This window comes from Ictidomys tridecemlineatus, chromosome 15 (assembly GCF_052094955.1).
Source record: "Ictidomys tridecemlineatus isolate mIctTri1 chromosome 15, mIctTri1.hap1, whole genome shotgun sequence".
NCBI lineage: Eukaryota > Metazoa > Chordata > Mammalia > Rodentia > Sciuridae > Ictidomys > Ictidomys tridecemlineatus.
The window spans coordinates 48459894-48480436 of NC_135491.1; the positions used below are offsets into that span (position 1 = coordinate 48459894).

The following is a 20543-nucleotide window of genomic DNA, read 5'->3' on the forward strand; positions in this document are numbered from 1 at the left end:
ATGCCTAGGGCAGTCCCAGGTCAAGGCAAGACTTGCGGTTCCCTCTGCCTAAGTGACTGTCTTCATCCATAGGACCCATCTCCTCCCTTCATTCTCATCTCCATTAACTGCCACTGCCTTGGTTGGGGGGCCTGCTAATGGTCATACACAATCCCACACCTGGATTTCTTATCATTAATGCATTAACACTTCCTAACACCAGCTTCTTAATTCATTGCTTCTCTTCCCCCAAAGGTACATCAGCTCCATGAAAACAGGGGCTTGGCTTGCTTTCTTTACTTAGAACAGAGCCTGGGCCAGAAACACTTGTCCGATGAGTCCACAGATGAGCCTGGATGGCAGAATTCTTGCTGTAGAAGAGCTTTGAGTGACAAGTAGGCCCACAGGCCCGCCTTCCCAAGTTTGACTTGATTCAACCCTGGCTTCATCCTGGCTCATTGTTTTTCATTCTCTCTACCAGTCCTCCCGGTCTAAGCTGGAGTTCAGTATCCCACCCCATTGCCTCTCATCTTTGTTTTTGCTCATGGTCCTGTAGGAACTTGGTGTTCCAGACTTGGGTGGTTTACCACCCCCTCCACACCCCCACCCCATGGTCCTCTCCCCTTTGTAGATCTCAGCAGGGAGTCTGGATAAAGGTTGCTGAGTTACATCACTTTTGGCATTTGTTTCCAGGAAGAATAGGCCTTGAAGCTTCATTGTGGGAGGGCAGTGGCAAAACCTTTAATCTTTGGAACATTCTCTGCTTCTTGGTGGAGAGAATGTTTCAGAACTGCAGACCAGGTTATCAACTTGAGACTTTGTGCACCTGCCTTGTGTGGAAGACAGACTCCGTACATCCCCCTAAGGCACAGGGCTGGGGATGCTCAAGTGTGTGCTGTGGTACCACAAGATATTCTTTCTCATATAAAATCTGTGCCATAGCTCACAGCCATTACTGCAGGAAGAAATTTAGGTCTCGAGAAAAAGCTAAATGAGACCCCTAAGCGCACAGACCCAAAAAGGATCAGCAGGGAAGAGAAAGATTTCAAATTTCATGTTATTAGTATTTAAACCATCCTGACAGCTCAGAAGTCAGGCTTGATGGGAAGATAATTTCCATCTCTTTCTCTGGGTTATACATTGTATCTATATCCTCCCCTTATTTGCAGAGCTAGTTAAACTGGGCTCTATTTTTGGTACCAACATCTGTAAAATATTTCCAGAAAAACAAGGAATAAAATGCAGTTGACCAACTGTAGGACCTTGGAGGAAGCTTTAAAAAACTGATTTGCTAGGCCTGGAAAAGAAAGTAAAATGAGATGCTTTTTCTAGAGTCTGAATAATTTGGTCTGCAGCAGATTGGCCTATCCTGTTACATCTTCTCTTGAAAGTGGCTTCTGAAACATGTGACTGAAGTCCCATTTAAGGTAGGGGAGAGAGAGACCCATGCATAAAGGATGACTTCAACTCAATGTCTTTTCAAGATTATTCCAGCCCCAATTACTCAGGATTCTGTGATCCAGGTTAGAAGTGGGATTTTGGTTGCGGTTTATGGCATCTCAACAGGAAACAGATGGTACAGGCAAAGAAGGAAATTGGAGAGAGTTTATTAAAGGGACTGCATACAAAGGTGTTTTTTCATAAAATTATTGATTTGTGATTTCCTATGATTCTGAGAGTTGACTGGGAATAATTGAGTGGATCTTGCTTGTGATTTCTTATGCAGTCATGGTCATCTTGACCCAGTGTCATCTGAAGGCTCAGATGGCCTGGACATCCAGGATGTCTTTTTCACTTTCCTGTCTGGTACCTTAGGATTTCTGTGTCCTCTCTTTCCAGAAGAGTAAACTGGATTTCTTACATGGAAGCTCAGGATCCCAAGAGGAGCAAGCAGAAGCTAGTAGCCAACTGGCCTATATTCACAACTGTCACAGTGTCCCTTCCTCCAACTTCTATTGGTCACAGCAGTGACAGGGCATCTCTTGAATGTTAAGAGCTGAGGTGGGATTGAGATCCAGTGAGCCACAAATGAAGGAACATCAAGTTCCAACTGAAGAAAAGTGGATGAGTTAATAGACATGGTTTACACAGTTATGCAAAGCACAGAGCAAACAGGATGGTGTTATTTGCTAAGCACCATGAGAAAGGTGGCCAGGAGGCACCTCAGTCAGTAAACAAATGAAGATTCTATTTCTTTTTTAACCTCTAGAGCTCTGATGGAGAGTGAATGGTCATAACTTTAAAATCTCAGATGCGGGGCTGGGGCTGGGGCTCAGTGGTAGGGCGCCCACCATGCACGTGTGAGGCACTGAGTTTGATCCTCAGCACCACATAAAAATAAATAAATACATTGTAAAATTTTCTAAAAAGAATTAAAAAAGAAAAAAAAGCTCAGATGTTCTTTCTAAACCCGGTGGCCCCTTCTAACCATAAGACAAATGCAGATTGAGGAACATTCTACATCAAATCTACCAAGGTCATGGAAAACAAGGAAAACCTAAGAAACTGTCTCTGACCGCAGGAGGCTGAGGAGACATGACCATGACTAAATGTAAAATGGGTTCCTGCTACAGGAAACAGATGCTGGTGGGAAAAACTAGTGAAATATGAACACAGGTACTACGGACCAATGTTTGTTTCTTAGTTGTGACTAAGAGTGTATCAGGATAATAGGATATCAAAAATAGGGAGACACTGGGTGAGGGGTATGTGGGAACTTGGTACTATCTTTGCAACTTTTCTATACATCTAAAACTATCCTAAAATAAAAAGTTCAATCATAAAAAAGAAAGCTCCACTAGGCCTATCTTTCTGTTCCAACAGTGAGTGAGAGAGAGACTATTATGTGAGATAATGTAGATGATGAATGTGAACCCAAATCACAAGGTTCTCTATGAATGCACGGCATCATAAATTATAAAAATCCAAACTACCTCCTTATCCCATCTAAATTCCACACTCCACCTTCTATAAATACGGAAGGACTTTTTTCTTTTTTTTTTCTCTTACCACTCCACCACTTCTTTCCCTCTGGTTTATATGCTCTCCATTGCCAACTGGTGAATAAGTTTGGAGTGTGGCTTGTATAAAAACACTGTGCCAAGAGAGTATAAAGAAGCCTCCTCGCTGTTCCAGGCCTCTAGGCAGTTAAAATATGTACATTCCTTTGTACCCAATAAATAAGAGGTAATAAGGAAGATTCAGGACAGATAGATAGTATGTAACTAATAAGGAACAATGAAAGTAGGTGAGCAGAGGTGGTGATGTATACTTATTATCCCATTGACTCAAGAGGTTGAGGCAGGATAATTGCAAGTTTGAGGCCAGCTTCAACAATTGGGGAGACCCTGTCTCAAAATTAAGGAATAAAAATAAAAAGGATGGGAAATGTTATTCCTCTAGGTTCAATCCCCAGTACACACACACACACACACACACACACACACACACACACAGAAAGTGAATGTCCATGTGTAATTCACATAGTGAATTCATTATTTTTCTAAGGCTTTTTATGATGATCTCTCCCTTAGTGTTTTCTGTTTTTATATTCTCTAGGGAAGAAAGGGCTTTATGAATCTCAGCCCACTTTGTCCTCTAAAGAGAAGCAGATATGTTTGTGTAGTGAGATCTGGAGCCAGATTTCAAGACTTGTACTCCAACTCACCACTGACTATCTGGGGAGTTAGATTTTAACCAAGTGAAGTGGAGATGATACAGACTTTCCTTCTGGGACTAAAGTGAAAATTATATGAGTTGGTTCAGAACAGTGTGTCCTTCTGCTATGGGATAGATGTCCATTCTGCATGGGTAGAGGAAGAAGGGTATTGAAACATTTTTATTGAAATTAGGGACCCAGGGTTGAAGGTGACTATTAAAAATAAAATTTACAAAATTTTTATCATCTTAGGAAAATATTTGCAATATATCATGAAATGAGACCCACAGAATACAAAAATTCTGATGTATAAAACATATGGATGTCTACCTAGAAAAAATAAATTTCAAAATGCTAATTGTTGGTAAAAAAGATTAACAGTCATTATCTCTGGGGAGTTGAATTATTTTTAAAATACTTCTATTTGAAAGTAGAAAGGTGGTTGCCAAGAGCTAGGGAAATGGAGAATGAGAAATAAGTGTTTAATGATTATAGAGTTTCAGTTTTGCAAGAAGAAAAAGTTATGGAGAATGGAGTTACACTGGTAGTGTATTCATATATGAACATAGGAAAGTTATATTTTACCACAATTTCTAGAAAATTTCAAAGTACCTTTTTATGACAGACACAGTAATGTAATCACTTGAAGTGGTTTGGTTTTTAAATGAAAGGTCTTAACTCCATTTGTTGATGTAGTTTCTTGTGAGTGTACCTAAGTTTATTGGGTCCTTGACCCTTGATTCAAAATCAATTTTACCTTTTTCCAGTAAAACTTTCTCTCTTTCTCTCTCTCTAGTGCTGGGGGTTGAGCCAGCACTTTTAAATTTTGAGACAGGGCCTTGTTAAGTTACCCATATTCTTCTGCTTTAGCTCCTGAGTGTTTGCTACTTCACCTAGCTGAAATTTTTCTACCTACCTTCCTTCCTCTCTCTCTCTCTCTCTCTCTCTCTCTCTCTCTCTCTCTCTCTCTCTCTCTCCTCTCTCATTTTTCTCTCTATATCTTCCTCCTTTCTCTCTTTTCTCTCTTTTTCTTTCTAGGTCCTAGGGATTGAACTCAGGGCTTTGCTCATGGGAAGCAAGTGCTCTGCACTGAGCTACAGCCCCAACCTCATGAATCTTCCTAAGTAGAGTTGGGTCCTCACCTTTTGCCTTGTCTGCTTTCTATTGAGGGGAAACACTAGCTCCCCAAGAGTGGTGTTACCCAATCTTGTTTGCTTTGTCTATTTTCCCTCTGATCTCAGCTGCACTGCTGGCTGCTGAGGTGGACATGAGGGTGTGTGCATGGCGCTGGCCTTCTGATGCAGGAGCCCTTGCTCCATTCCCACACCCCTCAGTCCCGCAGATTCTGCGTCAGTGGCAGTATTTGCAGGACCATTTGCCAAAACCCCTGTGCTGCTCATTGTCCTTTGATCTTTAAACCTTTATCTGAGCCAGTCAGGTTGAGACAGAGGCCGCTGGACCTGTGATAACTCAAAGCAGCTGTTGTGTTACCGTGTGACCACGTCCTAGACCAAGGTCTCGACTAAGAAAAGATGATCCTACTGGCAAGAAATAGGCAAGGGACATGATCAGACAATTCACAAAACACAAAGATCCAATATACAGGAAAAAATGATCCTCTTCAGAAAAATGACAGGGACAGAAATAGCAGTTCTGATTGAATACCATTTTCCCTTGTCAATCAATTTGGACAATTACTTAGAAAATAATTCCCAAGGTTTGCAAACAATTACTGATTGGAAGGTAAATGGCTTTTCTGAAAACAACCTGGAAATGCATATGAAGAACTATAAGAATGTTCATTTTGGAATAGAATATTCTAGAAATAATGATGTCATAAACAATTTCTTGAGGATATAGGAATTTCGTACAAGATAAAAGTGACATTTAAAATTAGTAAGATTACGAAAAATTCTGCTGAGAATGGATAATTATGAATGTAATGCACTCCACTATTGTCATGTATATAAGAAATAAATAAAAAAAGTACTATAAAAATAAATTAAAAACTTAGTAAGGAGACTACTATTTCTGGCAATCTTGAGGACAGAATAACCTGGAAGATCTTTAGCTACCAAAATATCTAGAAATATTGCACAAAATGTAACAAAATGGTTTCCTGAACTAAAATAAAAAGGCAATCAGAAAGAACTGAAAACTAGAGACAAAGGTGGGCTAACACTGCTGTTATTTCAGGAGGGATTAATAATTAAATAATCTCAGGCTCCTGTTTTAATGTTTTAGTGGTAACTGGTCACCAAGCATGTGTCATGGGAGAGGGAGTTGGATCTGAGTCTCATGGGTAACTGGGATCCTTGAATTCTAAAACTTCAGTGATGGCAATCAATGACTGTAGCCTATCCATGCACTCATACCTACCTTGCTCCTTGGCTACAAATTCCCACTTGCCTGTGTTGTATTTGGAGTTGAGCCTAATCTCTTCCCACTGCAAAATCCCATTGCAGTGGTTCCTGTACCATTGCCCCAGTGCTGAATCAAATCTGTCTTACCATGCTTTAACACGTATCTTTGAATAGTTTTTTAAAAATTGAATACCTGTGAGATACTGTCTATGTGGAGGACCCCTATAGAAACGCTTAGCTGATTCCCTGTGCTATTCCTCAAGCAGGATATGTTGTCCTGACAAATGGCATGAGCTCCCAGAGGCTGTCAAAATAGGCATATCGGCATTATCTTCTCTTCTATAGTCTATCATTGGCAGATTTGGGAGATCTATCAATATTTGGGAGATCTATCAATAATTTGGAATGTGATTCCATTTTTAGGAAAATATCCCACAAGTCACAGTCAACTCATAAAATTGAGCAATTGTAAATGTACAAGGATGCTCTATCTGCTTTATTTATAATAGGAAAAATATGGAAGCTGCTCCATGCCCAATGAGAGTAGGAGAGACAAAGTAACACTGTGTAGCCTCAAAAAGGAATAACTGATTTTTATGTTTGACAATGTGAAAATGTCTAAAAGGCTTTAGAAAATATGCTATAGAATAGCCTTGTCCAATAGAAAATAGGATGTAAATCACATAATAAGTTCAAATTTTCTAAAAGGAATAATTTAAAAAGAAAAAGTAAATCTAAAAAACAGATGACATTAATTTTTAGAGTTTATTTAACCTAATATATATTCTTTAAATGTGTAATCAATATAAAATTGAGATATTTTGCATTGCCTTTTTATACTAAGTTTTTAAAACTTGATGCATATTTTGCATTAGCCATACATCTCAATTCAGACCAGACACATTTCAAGAACTCAGAAGCCAATTATGACTACAGGCTACAATACTAGATAGTGCAAGTATAAACAAATATATAGTATACATATATTTTTTAGCAATCCTCAAACAGCTTCAAAAGTGTTGTATAAACATAGAAAACAGTTAGAGAAGGATACATAAGAAGTGACTAAAAGTAGTTACCTCAATAGAGTGGAATTGTGGGAAGGGAAGATAATCAGGGTTTAGAACATTCCTATTTAAATTTATCATATAAGAGGGGCTCAGATTGTGGCTCCATGGTAGAGTGCTTGCCTAGCATGTGCAGGGTGCTGGATTCGATCCTCAGCACCACATAAAAATAAAATAAAGGTATTGTGTTCAACTACAACTAAAACAAAATATTTTAAAAATTTATTATATAAGAATATATCATACTTTACTAAAAAGGTAAGAGAAAAGTGTTTATTCTCTTCAGTGTCATAAATCAATATAGAAATTTATCTTAAAGAAATAATAAAATATATGAGCCAACATTTATGAACAAGGATGCCATTGGCAGTATTATTTATAATGATAAAAACTAAACTCCATGTTATGTTTAACAATAAGAAAATTACTCAACAAATTCTGATACTTATCCATGGTATAATGTTTCTTATAACATGGGAAAATATTTATGATAAAATTTAAAAATTCAAGATGAAAACACTAAGCAAATAATGATTCAATAACTTCAAGCTATATACCTAAGAGAATTGAAGACAGGTATTCACACAAAAACTCGTACTCAAATATTAATAGAAGCATTATTCAAAATAGGCAAAATGGAAACAATTCAAATGTCCATCAACTGGTGAATGCATAAACAAAATGTAATATATCCATTTCATAGAATATTATTCATTCATAAAAAGAAATGAAGAACTCTATGCTACATGTAATATGGTTGAGCATGGAAAACATTTGCTAAGTGAAAGAAACCAGACATAAAAGACCACATATTGTATGATTTCACTTATTTGAAATGTCAGAAATAGGGAAATCTGTAGAGACAGAAGATGGATGATTGGTTTTTAGGAGCTGGGGAGAGTCAGGGTGGGGAGCCGCTGCTCCATGGGTATGGGTTTTTTTTTTTTTTGTGGTGATTTGAATGTTCTGGAACTAGATAAGTGGTGATGATTGCACATAGTTATAAGTGTGCTAAAAATTACTGAATCTTATGCTTTAAAATAATGAAAATAGTTGGGTGTGGTGGCACATGCCGGTAATCCCCCAGTATCTCGGTTGGGTGAATCAGGAGAATCACAAGTTAAAAGCCTCAGCAATTTGGTGAAACCTTGTCTCTAAATAAAATATAAAAAGGGGTGGGGATGTGCTCATTGGTTAGGTGCTGAGTTCAATCTTGGATACCAAAAGGAAAAAAAAAAGAAAGAAAGAAAAGATGAAAACAGTGAATTTTCTGTTACATGAATTTTATTTCAGTTTAAAGAATATCTATATAGTCAAGACCCCAGCTTTGTGGGGGGAAATAAAACCATACAAGTACCAATATGTTAAGAGTGGTGGTGGGATTGTAAATTCTTATAATTTTTTTCTAATTTTCCTCCAACATATTTATATTTAAAATGGACAGGGGCGTAAAAGATTGTAGAAAACAATGGTTTACTCTCTTGGCAAAATCTGTTTGCTTCTGGTTGTGGTGGTGCACACCTGTAATCCCAGTGGCTTGGGAGGCTGAAGTAGGAGGGTTGCAACTTTAAAGCCAGTCTTAGCAGCTTAGTGAGGCCCTAAGCAACTTAGGAAGATCCTGTCTCAAAATAAAAAACTAAAAGGGCTGAGGAAGAGGCTTAGTGGTTGAGCATCTCTGGGTTTAATCCCTTGTACAAACAACTATGTGCTTTGGAAATAATACCATGTTCTCACTCTGTCAGTGATTCTGCCAAGTGCAATCCTGTCTAGACTGTGAGGTATACTTCTGTCTACAAGGACACTTTTGGGCATAGGGTGGTAAATGCCAGAGCCGACCAGTCCTTTCCTTCTCTGTGTCTTTGGATATTCCTAAGACAGGGCTATGCATTTGCCTTTTGAGACAGAGGAGCCCTGGTTGGTGAGCTCAGGGCTTCTAGTACTAGAACTCCCATTCCCTTGAAATGGAAGTGTTGGCTTCCCATCCTCACTGATGCTTCTGCATCTCCACTGCTAAAATGAGGTGGTAACTGCTTGCTTCATTATAACAGAGAAGAGAAAGCATTGTACACATTCTGGAAAGTAATAAGGGATACAAGGTCCAGAAAAACACAAGGTTATTCAACTCGCACCGCCCCCCAACCTCCTGACTCAGATCTCTGAAAAGTAGATGGAGAAGAAAAAATTATGTAATAACTCTGTACCCAAACAAATAAACAGATAGGATCTGAGCCCTGGGAGTCACTGATATTTTCATTAACTCACAGGAATATTGTGGTTCCTGCTGAGGACTGTGACTTTGCTTTTGTTTTGTAGATGTCATCTGTATCATATTCTTCCAATCATACTACAGCTGATAAATGAAGGAGCCTTTACCTACATAGAAGGATACAATTGTACAAGTTTTAGCTGCCTTGGAGACCCTGACCTTTTAAGCTATTTGTTGAGTGACCATTTATTTCAACTGTCCACCTTTCTTCTAATTGGAGTTTGAAACTTTGGGGACTGATAAGGAAAGGGGAATGAGATGTAGGAAATTAAAAAAAGACCTTGTCAAGCAAGTCGTAGAACGTGATTCCCTCTGTTTTGAAATCCTGTGAAAGTATGCATCTGGGTCTATCTTAATCTAGCTATCATCTTTTTTTGGTGAATGACAGAAGGAGTCATATGCCTATACTCCCTACCCCCAGGAAGGAGAATGGAGTGTGTGCACACAGAGGGGGGCAAGAAAGTACTTTCACCTTTTCACTTTATGTATTTCTGTACTGTTAAAATTCAATAGAATGTTTTGTAACAAGAGATTTAATAAAAATTACCTACTGACATCATAACTGCCCTCTGACAGTTTTCTGAAACATCCAACCCAGTGCCTGGAAAGGATTAACAGAGAATTCCAAATGTTTGAAGTGAGGACACATTCATGATTGGAGGGTGGCAGCAGGTGAGAAACAGTCAAGGGGAGAAGAGAGGCCCACACGAGAACTTAGCTCTTACCCCTAACCAATAGCATAAAAGTTTCAGGTCCAACGCCCATTAGTGGAGACTATTTTAGGAGTCGGAATTTGTACCTGAGTTCATTGCCACGGGTAACTTGTCAGAGGACTGGTGAGCTTTCAGCTCTGGCTGCTTGGAGGTTGCATCTCCCCCAAGAGGAAGGTAAACCTCAAACCTCAGTGATATGGTGGTGGTGAGTGGGGCGCTCGCACTTTGCTCTCCCACGTGCTCACTTCTTTTTCCACCCAGGGCCAGACACAGAGTGTTGAAGAATTAAAGGAGATTCTTTCTCAGGTTGGTTTTTCATAGAAATGGGGCAGCACTTTTTCTTTGTATCATTTTCCCTTGGTTTTCCTTAGAGAATCCTTCTGCCTTTGCATCGATTACGTTTGTACCCAGCAAATCCTACTGAACAGTGGATAAATATTCAACCAAAGGTGACCTGTCGATGTTGTAGAATAGGTTATTTTGTTTTCCATCTCAGCAAAATGCCTTAAAACTTTCATTATTTACAATAAAGCTATTTCATAAGAGAAGGCAGCAAAAATGTTTGGAAAAGAGACATCCAGTGATGTCATCCTGATGTTTAGATCCAAACGTGGCTGCCCACCCCTGCTCTGCCTCACAGGACCTTCTTTGCTCATAGGTTTCTCTAGTGATGGACCCCTACATGATTCACACCAACGGCGATGGCAACCTCTCCCCGGTTCTGGATGTGCACGTCAATATCAATGGGAAAAGCTCTGGACTGGGAAAAATGAAAGGCAGGAAGGCCAGGTGGTCTGTGAAGCCCTCTGACATGTCTGACAAAACTTTTAATCCCATCCGGGCCATTGTGGACAGCATGAAGGTGAAGCCTAATCCAAACAAAGCCATGATTTCTCTGTCCATTGGTGAGTTGGGGACACTTGATGGAGGGGTAGTATTGTCTCTCCAATCCTCATGGGCTGGTTGGAGAAGATGGTGGTAGAAATGAATCTGAGTACTGAACATGGAAGAGTAATTCTGGGCTCTTTTTGGCTTTTTTCCCCTCCTATGAATAGGAGACCCAACTGTGTTTGGAAACCTACCTACCGATTCTGAAGTTACACAAGCAATGAAAGATGCACTGGACTCTGGGAAATACAACGGTTATGCTCCATCCATAGGTAGGCTCCTGTTGAGAATATACCTGGTGGCTTTCAAACGTTTAGCTCTTTTAATAGGAGATCGTTCCTACCAACTCTAGATTAAACAGCCCTTTGGTTTGGGGGAAAAGAGTCTTGCTCCAGATACTTCAATGTGTTGAAGGTCTAACTTCTTTCCCGGCTCCCTTTGGCATGCTGGCCCCTCCCCTCTAGATTCTCAAACAGACTTACTTCTCAAATAATGCTCTCAACCCATCATTACTAATTCTAATAGAAAGGCCTTGAGGCTGGCTGGAACTGCTTGTTTGCTGAGTCCTCTAGGTCCTACATTAATTTAATAGTTATGTAAATATTTATGTAAATAGTTCCTTCATTTTATTTCTCCTTCTCTCTATATTAAAGGCTTATTTTCATTGTGGTTCTGATCACATTGAAATGCAATTATAACTATTTAAGGTAAAAAGGTCAAAACCACACACACACACACACACAAACACACACACAGGGCAGAACAGGCAGCCATACTGAAGGATAGACGGTTTCTCTGTTAGCAAGTTTTTCTATTTAGGTTTAACATTCTCCATTTGTCAAAAATTTCTGCCCAAAATATTTTGGTAAAATAAGTGATTACTGTCAGTGTTGCACATTTTCTTCCCTGTGTTTATGTGTACATAGGAACATATTCTTAGTATAGAATAAAAATCCAGTTAAATGTTAAGATCAGATTTTAAAATTGCTTCACACTGGGTATAGTAGTGCACACCTTTTAATCCCAGATACTTGGGAGGCTGAGGCAGGAGGATCTCAAGTTTGAGGTCAGCCTTTTCAACTTACCAACCCACTGTCTCAAAATAAAATTTTTAATAAAGGGGCTGGGGATGTAGCAGCTCACTTTTAGAACACTTGCCTAACACATGTGAATTAAGTATCTAGTACCACAAAAACAAAACAAAGTGCTTCAAAGAGGTGTCAGGACTGTGTTTTTAGTTGGGTTACTTACACATTAGATACTTTTAAAAAGTTATTTTTAAGTTGTAGTTGGACACAATACCTTTTATTTTATTTATTTATTTATTTATTTTCATGTGGTGCTGAGGATTGAACCCAGGGCCTCACAGATGCTAGACAAGGGCTCTACCGCTGAGCCAAAACCCCAGCCCCACATTAGACAATTTTAATCCAGCAAAAATCAACACAAAAGTTATGTAATTAAGTTTCTGACTTTAATATCCAAAGTATTAGGGAACTGATCCAACCCAGAAAACCAAAACCAAATCTCCTTTGACAAACAGTTGGAGGATCTGAACATCTCATGCCAAAGGAAATACAGACAATAACGTATAACTAGGAATTTGCTTCTCCTCACTCATAATGGAGAGCTGATTTATATAATTTCAAGGGATCCATTGTTTCTATTAAATGAAGAAACATGAAATGTTGCCCCTGGCCTTGATAACTTGTCTTTTTGGATAGAAGCTTTACAAAATATTATAATGGGCATGAAACTGTCAAAACTTCAGGCTTATAAGCCAAAGGTGGAAATATTGTACAAGAATATAGTTTCAAAGAAAAAATTTGTACAAGAACTTATAAACATATAATATAAAAAAATATAAAATGGACCACACTTACTTAATGCATTGATGACAACTTTTCAAAAACTGTAGTTCCTATAAGGGACTTAGGAATAATTTAAATCTTTTATCTTTTAGAGACCAAAACATAATCACAGTAATTAAGATAACATAAAGTATTTTATAGTTTGGGGATCTGTTTCTTTTATTGACAATGAATATAATAAAATTGTAAGATATAAAATATCAGTTAATCACCTTGATCTACAGTGGCTGAGAGCTAAGCTGAACAGATTGCTTTGAGCAGGGACAGGAGGCAGCTTGAAGCCCACGTTGACACTCTAGGGCACAGTTGTCAGTTGGAGGAGAAATCACCAGCTTCCTCTCCCTGCTCTTCTTTCAGGATACCTGTCTAGCCGGGAGGAGGTTGCTTCTTATTTCCACTGTCCTGAGGCACCATTGGAAGCTAAGGTGAGCCTTAGTCAAAGTACCAGCTTGGAAGCAATTTAGGGCAAACTGTACCCCCTTTCCTTGTTTACATTTCATAGGAGTAATTGTCTGGGTGGGGGACACTGAGGATAATTTCCCTTTAGCAATTTGAGGACTTTTTATTAATTGGGACCAGTAATCAGTGCTTATATTTAATGTCATCATAGTATGATATGGATATCTCTTATAATATCTGGGGTGTCTGTCATAATGAGTCTCCAAGGACCCAGAGGTCACCCTAGATTTAATGTTATGAAAAAGACCATTTGAAATACAACTCACAAACACCAAATAATTAAATTTAAAAATTTGCCAATAGGATCATTTTAATTTGTAGCTTTCTTCATTCACCTAGGGCATTCAGAAAGAGAGATAGATATTCCAACGGCATACAAATTGATGGCAGTGCCAAGTTTAGATGCCGCCCTTCCCTCTATTGTCGGCGGCGTGGGGTAGACATTTCCTAACATAAGAGGTGTCCTTCATCTGTGCTTCAGAGAAGAGCCATATTTCAAGTCTCTGGCCAAGATTAAGTAAATAGCCAGGCTAAAAATGCCCGGGTCAGCCCAAGGTCTCTCATGGAAGTTGGCTGAGTCATAGCCAACTTATCCTCCCGCACAACTTATCCTTATAAGAATGATTTGTTTATTTCTTTCAAGTGGCCAATATTTTCAACAACTTTTAGGTATGGACACATGTTTGGTTTTGGCTTAGTATAGTTCTTAAAACTTTTACATAAAACTTTTTGGTTCATTACTGCTCCTAACTCACCCATATCCATCTCACAAGGTCTTTTCTTCTGTGATTGTTGGAACCCCTAACAGAACTAAACCTTCTTTTTTTTTTTATCTTCACAGGATGTCATTCTGACAAGTGGCTGCAGTCAGGCTATTGAACTTTGTTTAGCTGTGCTGGCCAATCCAGGACAAAACATCCTCATTCCAAGACCCGGTTTTTCTCTCTACAAGACTTTGGCTGAATCTATGGGAATTGAGGTCAAACTATATAATCTATTGGTAAGTGACTTTTTAATTTTAGATTCAAGTGCTCAATTACTACCCTGTAAAATTATGACTTTTACCTCAAAGAAAAGAGTCTGGCAGAATGGCAATGATCAAGAATGTGAACAACATAAATGCTGGTGAGGCTGTGGGGGAAAAAGGGACACTTCTAAATGGTTGGTGGGACTGCAGACCAGCACGGCCATTCTGGAAAACAGTAAGGATAGAATCACCATATGACCCAGCTATCCCATTCCTTGGTATTTCCCCCAAAGATCTAAAATCAGCATTCTACAGAGACACGTCCATCTCAATGTTTATAGCAGCCCAATTCACAATAGCTAAATTATGAAATCAAACCAGATGCCTGTCGATAGATGAATGAATTAAGAAACTGTGGTATATACATACATTGGAGTTCTACTCAGCCATAAAATGAATGAAATAATGGCATTTGTTGGTAAATGGATATGGAGAATATCATGCTAAGTGGAATAAGCCAAACTCAATCGCAAAGGTGAAAAAATGTTTTCTCTCATATGTGGAAGCTAGCGTAAACTAAAGGAAAGGGGGACAAAAGGAAAGGATAACATAAAGAACCAACTGAATTTAAATTAATAGGTGAAAGGAAGTCTATAGAGTAGAGGAAGGAGAATGGGAGAGGGCAGGGAGAACTGGAGAGAAAAGGGGGAGGAGAAAAGAAGGGACCATGAATAAAATCAATTTCCATGCACGTATGAGTTTGTCAGAATGAACCCGACTATTATGTATAACAATAAAGCTCTTAAAAAAGAAGAAAAGAAAAGGCTCTGGCAGTGGGTGCTTGAGGCCAAAGACAAATTTTGTTATTTACACTGCACCCTTGGGTTGAGTACTCCCCCTGCAATCATCTTGGTCTCCCTCTTTCTTTCTCCCCAGCCAGAGAAGTCTTGGGAAATTGACCTGAAACAACTGGAATCTCTGATTGATGAAAAGACAGCTTGTGTCATTGTTAACAACCCGTCAAATCCCTGTGGGTCAGTGTTCAGTAAGAGTCATCTTCAGAAGATTCTGGCAGGTAAGTCCAGAGGAGGAGGTAGGAATGGGGTCATTTAGCAGTTTCCTGGAATGATGAAAAAGAATATTACTATTCTTTCCTATATTCCAAGCCTGTGATGAAGGTAGAGGAACTCCACTGATGTCTCTAGTCCATTGTGTGGCATTGGAATGGTAGGACCTGCCTAAAGGAGGATAAAAAGGAAATACTTATGGGTTGAGCATCACTCATCCCAAAATCCCTAGAGCACTTTGGATTAGTCAGATTTCAGATTAGGAAAGTTGAACTGGAAAAATCTATGTAAATATTCAAAATTTTAAAAATACAAAATCTGAAACACTTCTCATCCTGAAAAATCTTGGACAGGTACTTTACCTGTACTCACTTCATCACCAATCCCATCATGTGGAAGTGAGAGTTTGAAATATCTAGTTAATTAAATGGCAAATTTAGGCCCCACAGCTGGAAGAGTATCAGAAAGATTTACAGTTCTTGAAGAGGAAGACCGCACAAAGAGACATGAAATTAGCAATAATAAGAGTAGGTGAATATTAAATGAGAGGGAAATTTGCATTAAAAATGATTTCAGCATGATTTTCTTATTTTCAGTGGCTGCAAGGCAGTGTGTCCCCATCCTAGCTGATGAGATCTATGGAGATATGGTGAGTCTGGGTCAGGATATAAAGCTACAATAATGTCTATCCCAAATTGTTTCATGGGAACTCTTAAATTGGCAAGTGAAACAATCAGAAGCAACTCCTAGTCCTTTCCCTGTAGCAATTCAGCATCCTTGGAAACTTAACAAATGTATAGATCCATGACTCCTTGGTCAGTTTTTTTTTTTTTATATCCATAAGCCTTGAAAATCCAAAGATACTTGAAATTTATTTGGTTGCAAATTCTGAGCTGACCTGATATATCTGTAGATTTTTTATTTATCCCATGTGTGGATATATATTTGTTAAGAGTGCAGGGAAAGTGGCAGAAATATTAATATTCTTAATTTTCGTAGACTGCTGTGGGCATGTTTCATAATGTGTGGTACACGTGTTGTATAGTCTTTTCAAAATCCAGACAGTTCTGCATTCTGCAACACACCTGGGCCCAGGAATTTTAGATAAGGGATTATGGACCCATGTTTTATTTTTAAATCTAGAACTCTAATAGTCACTAATTCCATAAGGCTGGCTTCATGAAGTGTATGCACTACTGGGATAGAGTCTTTAGGCTTCCTTTCATCCAGACTAGACCTGGAATTAAATGTTTTAAATAATTCCCTTTGAAGCCTCTTGGAAATCTGATCATGCTTCAGGGTAGAAATGAACCTGTAAATCTGAATCCCTGTTCCTCTAAATAGAAGGAAAAGGGTGGAGGTATGGGATACAGAGAGAAGTAAACAAGAAGATCTCTTCTCCTTAGGTGTTTTCAGATTGCAAATATGAGCCATTGGCCACCCTCAGCACCAATGTCCCCATCCTGTCCTGCGGAGGGCTGGCTAAGCGCTGGCTAGTTCCTGGCTGGAGGTTGGGCTGGATCCTTATCCATGACAGAAGAGACATTTTTGGCAATGAGGTGAGGGCAATGTGGTGCAATAGGATTTGTGATTTAGGATATATATATATTTGTTTTGTATGCATAGTAGTGAGAAGGTAGGACCCCTCCCCTTTCTTCTTGGCTTTATAGTTCATGGTGTCTGGAAACACTAGATAAAGATGGGAATAGTTATAGCTCTCCCAAGTTCAGTTTTCACTATCTGGCTCTGTGAAGAAGTTCTATCCACCTCCAGTTTTAGGACTGCAGAAAGGGAAATAATGACAGTAATGACAACTAATAGTGCTGGAGGGTGAACCACGTACCTGTGCTTTATGAACAGTTTTAATTTAATTCTCACAACAACCTGATGAGGCTGGTATTAGTATTCACTCCATTTTACAGTTGAGAAAGGTACAGAGAAGTTATATTATTTGCCTACAGTCATCCAGCAGGTGTATGACAGAGCTATGCTATAGACCTAGTGACCTGATCTAAGATGTCATTAGGCCACATTACTTCCTAGCATTAAAAACCTGATAGGTCAGAATAAGAATCCCCCAAACAGGGATGCGTAAGTAAGATGAATAATGCATTTCTTGGGGGGGCTTCTAGATTCGAGATGGGCTGGTGAAGCTGAGTCAGCGGATCTTGGGACCCTGTACCATTGTCCAGGGAGCTCTGAAAAGCATCCTGCGCCGTACCCCTCAAGAGTTCTACCACAACACACTAAGCTTCCTCAAGGTAAGGGCAGCCTATGGACTTCTACTTGGGGAGTTTGGGAGTCAGAGAATACCAGCAGTGCAATTAGGAATGACTGATCCACATTTCTGGAGCACCATTCTAATATGGAACTTCAATATCAGGAAATGGCATCATGTAAGAATTCACCCATACTCTCACTTCTGGTAACTCACTCTGCTCTTGGCCAGGAACTCTAAGTGACAGAGTTTTTCTTGTTGACTCCTTATGCCAGAAGATCAAACCCAAATTTCCATCTTTCACTGAGGATTCTTTTAATGATGTGGTTTTTCTTTTACTTAAAATTTGATCCTTGATATTCTCTCTACCTCCTCTTTTAGTCCAATGCTGATCTTTGCTATGGGGCCTTGGCTGCCATCCCTGGGCTTCAGCCAGTCCGCCCTTCTGGGGCCATGTATCTCATGGTAAGTAGGTGTGTGGGCCGGGAAAGGCAGTAGGTCCATGCATGTTGTAAAGCATGGGAAGGTGGTAGGCAGGGCTGTTTATGGGGTTGTGCAGGGCATGCTGCATTCACAAAGGCTAGGCTCCTGAACAAGACAGTTGAGGAATTGCCTTGTTCTGAATTGTCCCACTGATAAGATTTAATCTCAAAGTTCTCAAAACATGGTACTGATAATCATTTTATATGTAGATACAGGGAAGTTATAAGATGCAAACAAGCTACTTTATAGCTCATAACTGGGAATGATTCTGGTCCTCTAGGAGTATTTGGAACTGTATGGGAATTTTGTTTGTTTTCAGGATGACTTAAGGGTACTATTGCCATTTTGTGGGCCAGGAATTCCAAAGATCTTACAATGGGTGAAACAGTTCCATGCAATAAAGAAGGACCTGACGCTAATGCTAATCGTACCTCTGTTGAGAAACACTGGCATTCTGTTTCCTTTCATTTATCAACACCCAAGAAGGAACTCTGTAACAAACTAAAATATGAATATAAATATATCCGCTCTTCCCTGTGATAAATTCCACACATTTATAAGTGCCAGAACGCTTAGTTATCAGTAGTAGAGTTCCAAGATATCTTTTAAAGCAGTTCCTACCCTAATTTCTGGCATAGCAAATTGGCCTGTTTTCCCTCCTTCTGATAAGATAGCCTCTCCCTTTTATTATTGGTACAGGTTGGAATTGAGATGGAACACTTCCCAGAATTTGAAAACGATGTGGAGTTCACAGAGCGGTTAGTTGCTGAACAGTCTGTCCACTGCCTCCCAGCAACGGTGAGTACTTGTGCATTTCTCAGGACACTCTCAACAGTTTCTGGAGCTCCCGGAGCTCTCCCTGAGCTAGGGGCTAGCCTGACCTTTTCCCCTCCAACAAAGTATATTCTCATTTGTCATGATTCACATTTATATGTCTCATGACTTCAATTTAAAGTTTGTTTCTCCCCATCATTATCTCATCCATAGTGGGTGAGATAACCCATGTTTATAACAAACATGCTAGGCGAGACACATTCACGCTTGACCCACAGTCCATTTCAAGATGAATTAACTCAGTTACTGACTCAGCACCCTGGTGTTCAGGAGGGGTGGATGGATACCCTAGGTGAAACGCCAGCACTTCTTGCTGGCGAGAGACCTGCTGTTTTAGGGTGGTCCAGTGCCAGATTCAATTGCTCTGAAAATAACAGGTTCTTATTTTTGCAGTGCTTCGAGTACCCGAATTTCTTCCGGGTGGTAATTACTGTCCCCGAGGTGATGATGCTGGAGGCTTGTAGCCGGATCCAGGAGTTCTGTGAGCAGCACTATCATTGTACTGAAGGGAGCCAGGAGGAGTGTGACAAATAGACCCTCCTCTATTCTCCTGAAGATGTGTCCCTTCTGAGGAGGGTTGGACTGGGCTCTGCTGCTCCTCAGTGAGTCAGACACCCCCACAGGGAGAGGAGCCTCAAAAGCATCATGTCAGGGATTCAGGATTGTTCCTACTTTCCCCCGTTCACATCCACATGCACACTCTGAACCCCAGATTCTCCTCTCGCTCTGCTTGGCTAGAGTGACTCACTAGTTATTTAATTTGTCCCCCTCTCATATGGCTTCCTCCTTTTTTTCCTGAGAATACCAGGTGAACAAAGTTTACCAGAAAGCAGTTAAGCCTATAAAAGTAAGAGTTCAAGGTGGGAGAAACAAAAGACTGTGAGAACAGGTGCCCCCAACTATTTCCTTATGGTCTAAGTAAGGACACTGTCCAGACAGGTTTGACGCCCAACTCTGTTACTGCTTCGTTTCAGGTATACCTCATTTTTGCCACAGAGAAACATGTATCTGGCTGGTTTTATTATAAACACATTTGGAAATTTGCTATTTGAAGGATCATTTAAAGAAATATTTTCATGGATTATTTTGGTAAAGAATTATTTTGTGATGCAGATAAATAACCTTTAATTGATCAGTTTCCTAAATTTAGTTTTACATGCATCAGGCTTTCTTAAAATGAGACCACATCTTGTTTTAAGAGAAAAGAGAAATCAGAGGACCTTCAAGAAATACTGCTGTGTATGGGCCAAAAAAATCCTCACTTGTCATTGTTACAGAATCATTATCACTTTTGCTGTGATGTTAATATTGATTTATTAATATTTGTTATATTATCTTTTCATGTTTTCTAAAACATTTGTATTACTAGATCTTTTATTTTGCCAAGGACATAAATTATTTTTTCTTCTTTTTTAAAATAAATTGTATCAAGTATGCTTCTCTGTGATGTGTTTTTCCTCCTCTGTAGGGGAATCTCCAGGCCCTACTCTGTCTGTTGATATATTAGCCAGGTGGCTTATTTCTTTGTAGGATTTATTTCTTCATAGATGTACTAATTTTTGGAGTTACTTAAGAAACATAACTTCTAGAATATTTTATTTGGGAGCTCAACTTCTGGCTTTCTACTTATAAACAAGGGAAACCCAAAAGTAACAAATTATAACCTCTACCCTTGAACTTCATACTTTCAACTTTTTTGGATCCCCATCC

General features: G+C 39.3%; 1 protein-coding gene across 2 annotated transcripts; it reads left to right on the plus strand.

Moving 5' to 3' along the window:
- Positions 1–10066: 10066 nt before the first annotated feature.
- Tat (tyrosine aminotransferase) lies at positions 10067–20269 on the plus strand. 2 transcript variants are annotated; one of them, XM_040279961.2, is made up of 13 exons: positions 10104–10220; positions 10308–10352; positions 10705–10951; positions 11102–11206; positions 13163–13230; positions 14106–14264; positions 15168–15306; positions 15895–15947; positions 16705–16857; positions 17431–17559; positions 17898–17981; positions 18699–18797; positions 19227–20269. In XM_040279961.2, the coding sequence occupies exons 3-13, from the start codon at positions 10717–10719 to the stop codon at positions 19365–19367; spliced, it is 1365 nt and encodes a 454-aa protein (XP_040135895.1). In that variant the 5' UTR covers positions 10104–10220; positions 10308–10352; positions 10705–10716; the 3' UTR covers positions 19368–20269. The 2 variants fall into 2 exon arrangements, with proteins under 2 accessions (XP_021576543.1, XP_040135895.1); XM_021720868.3 differs by lacking the exon at positions 10308–10352 and having other exon boundaries at positions 10067–10220.
- Positions 20270–20543: the final 274 nt, after the last annotated feature.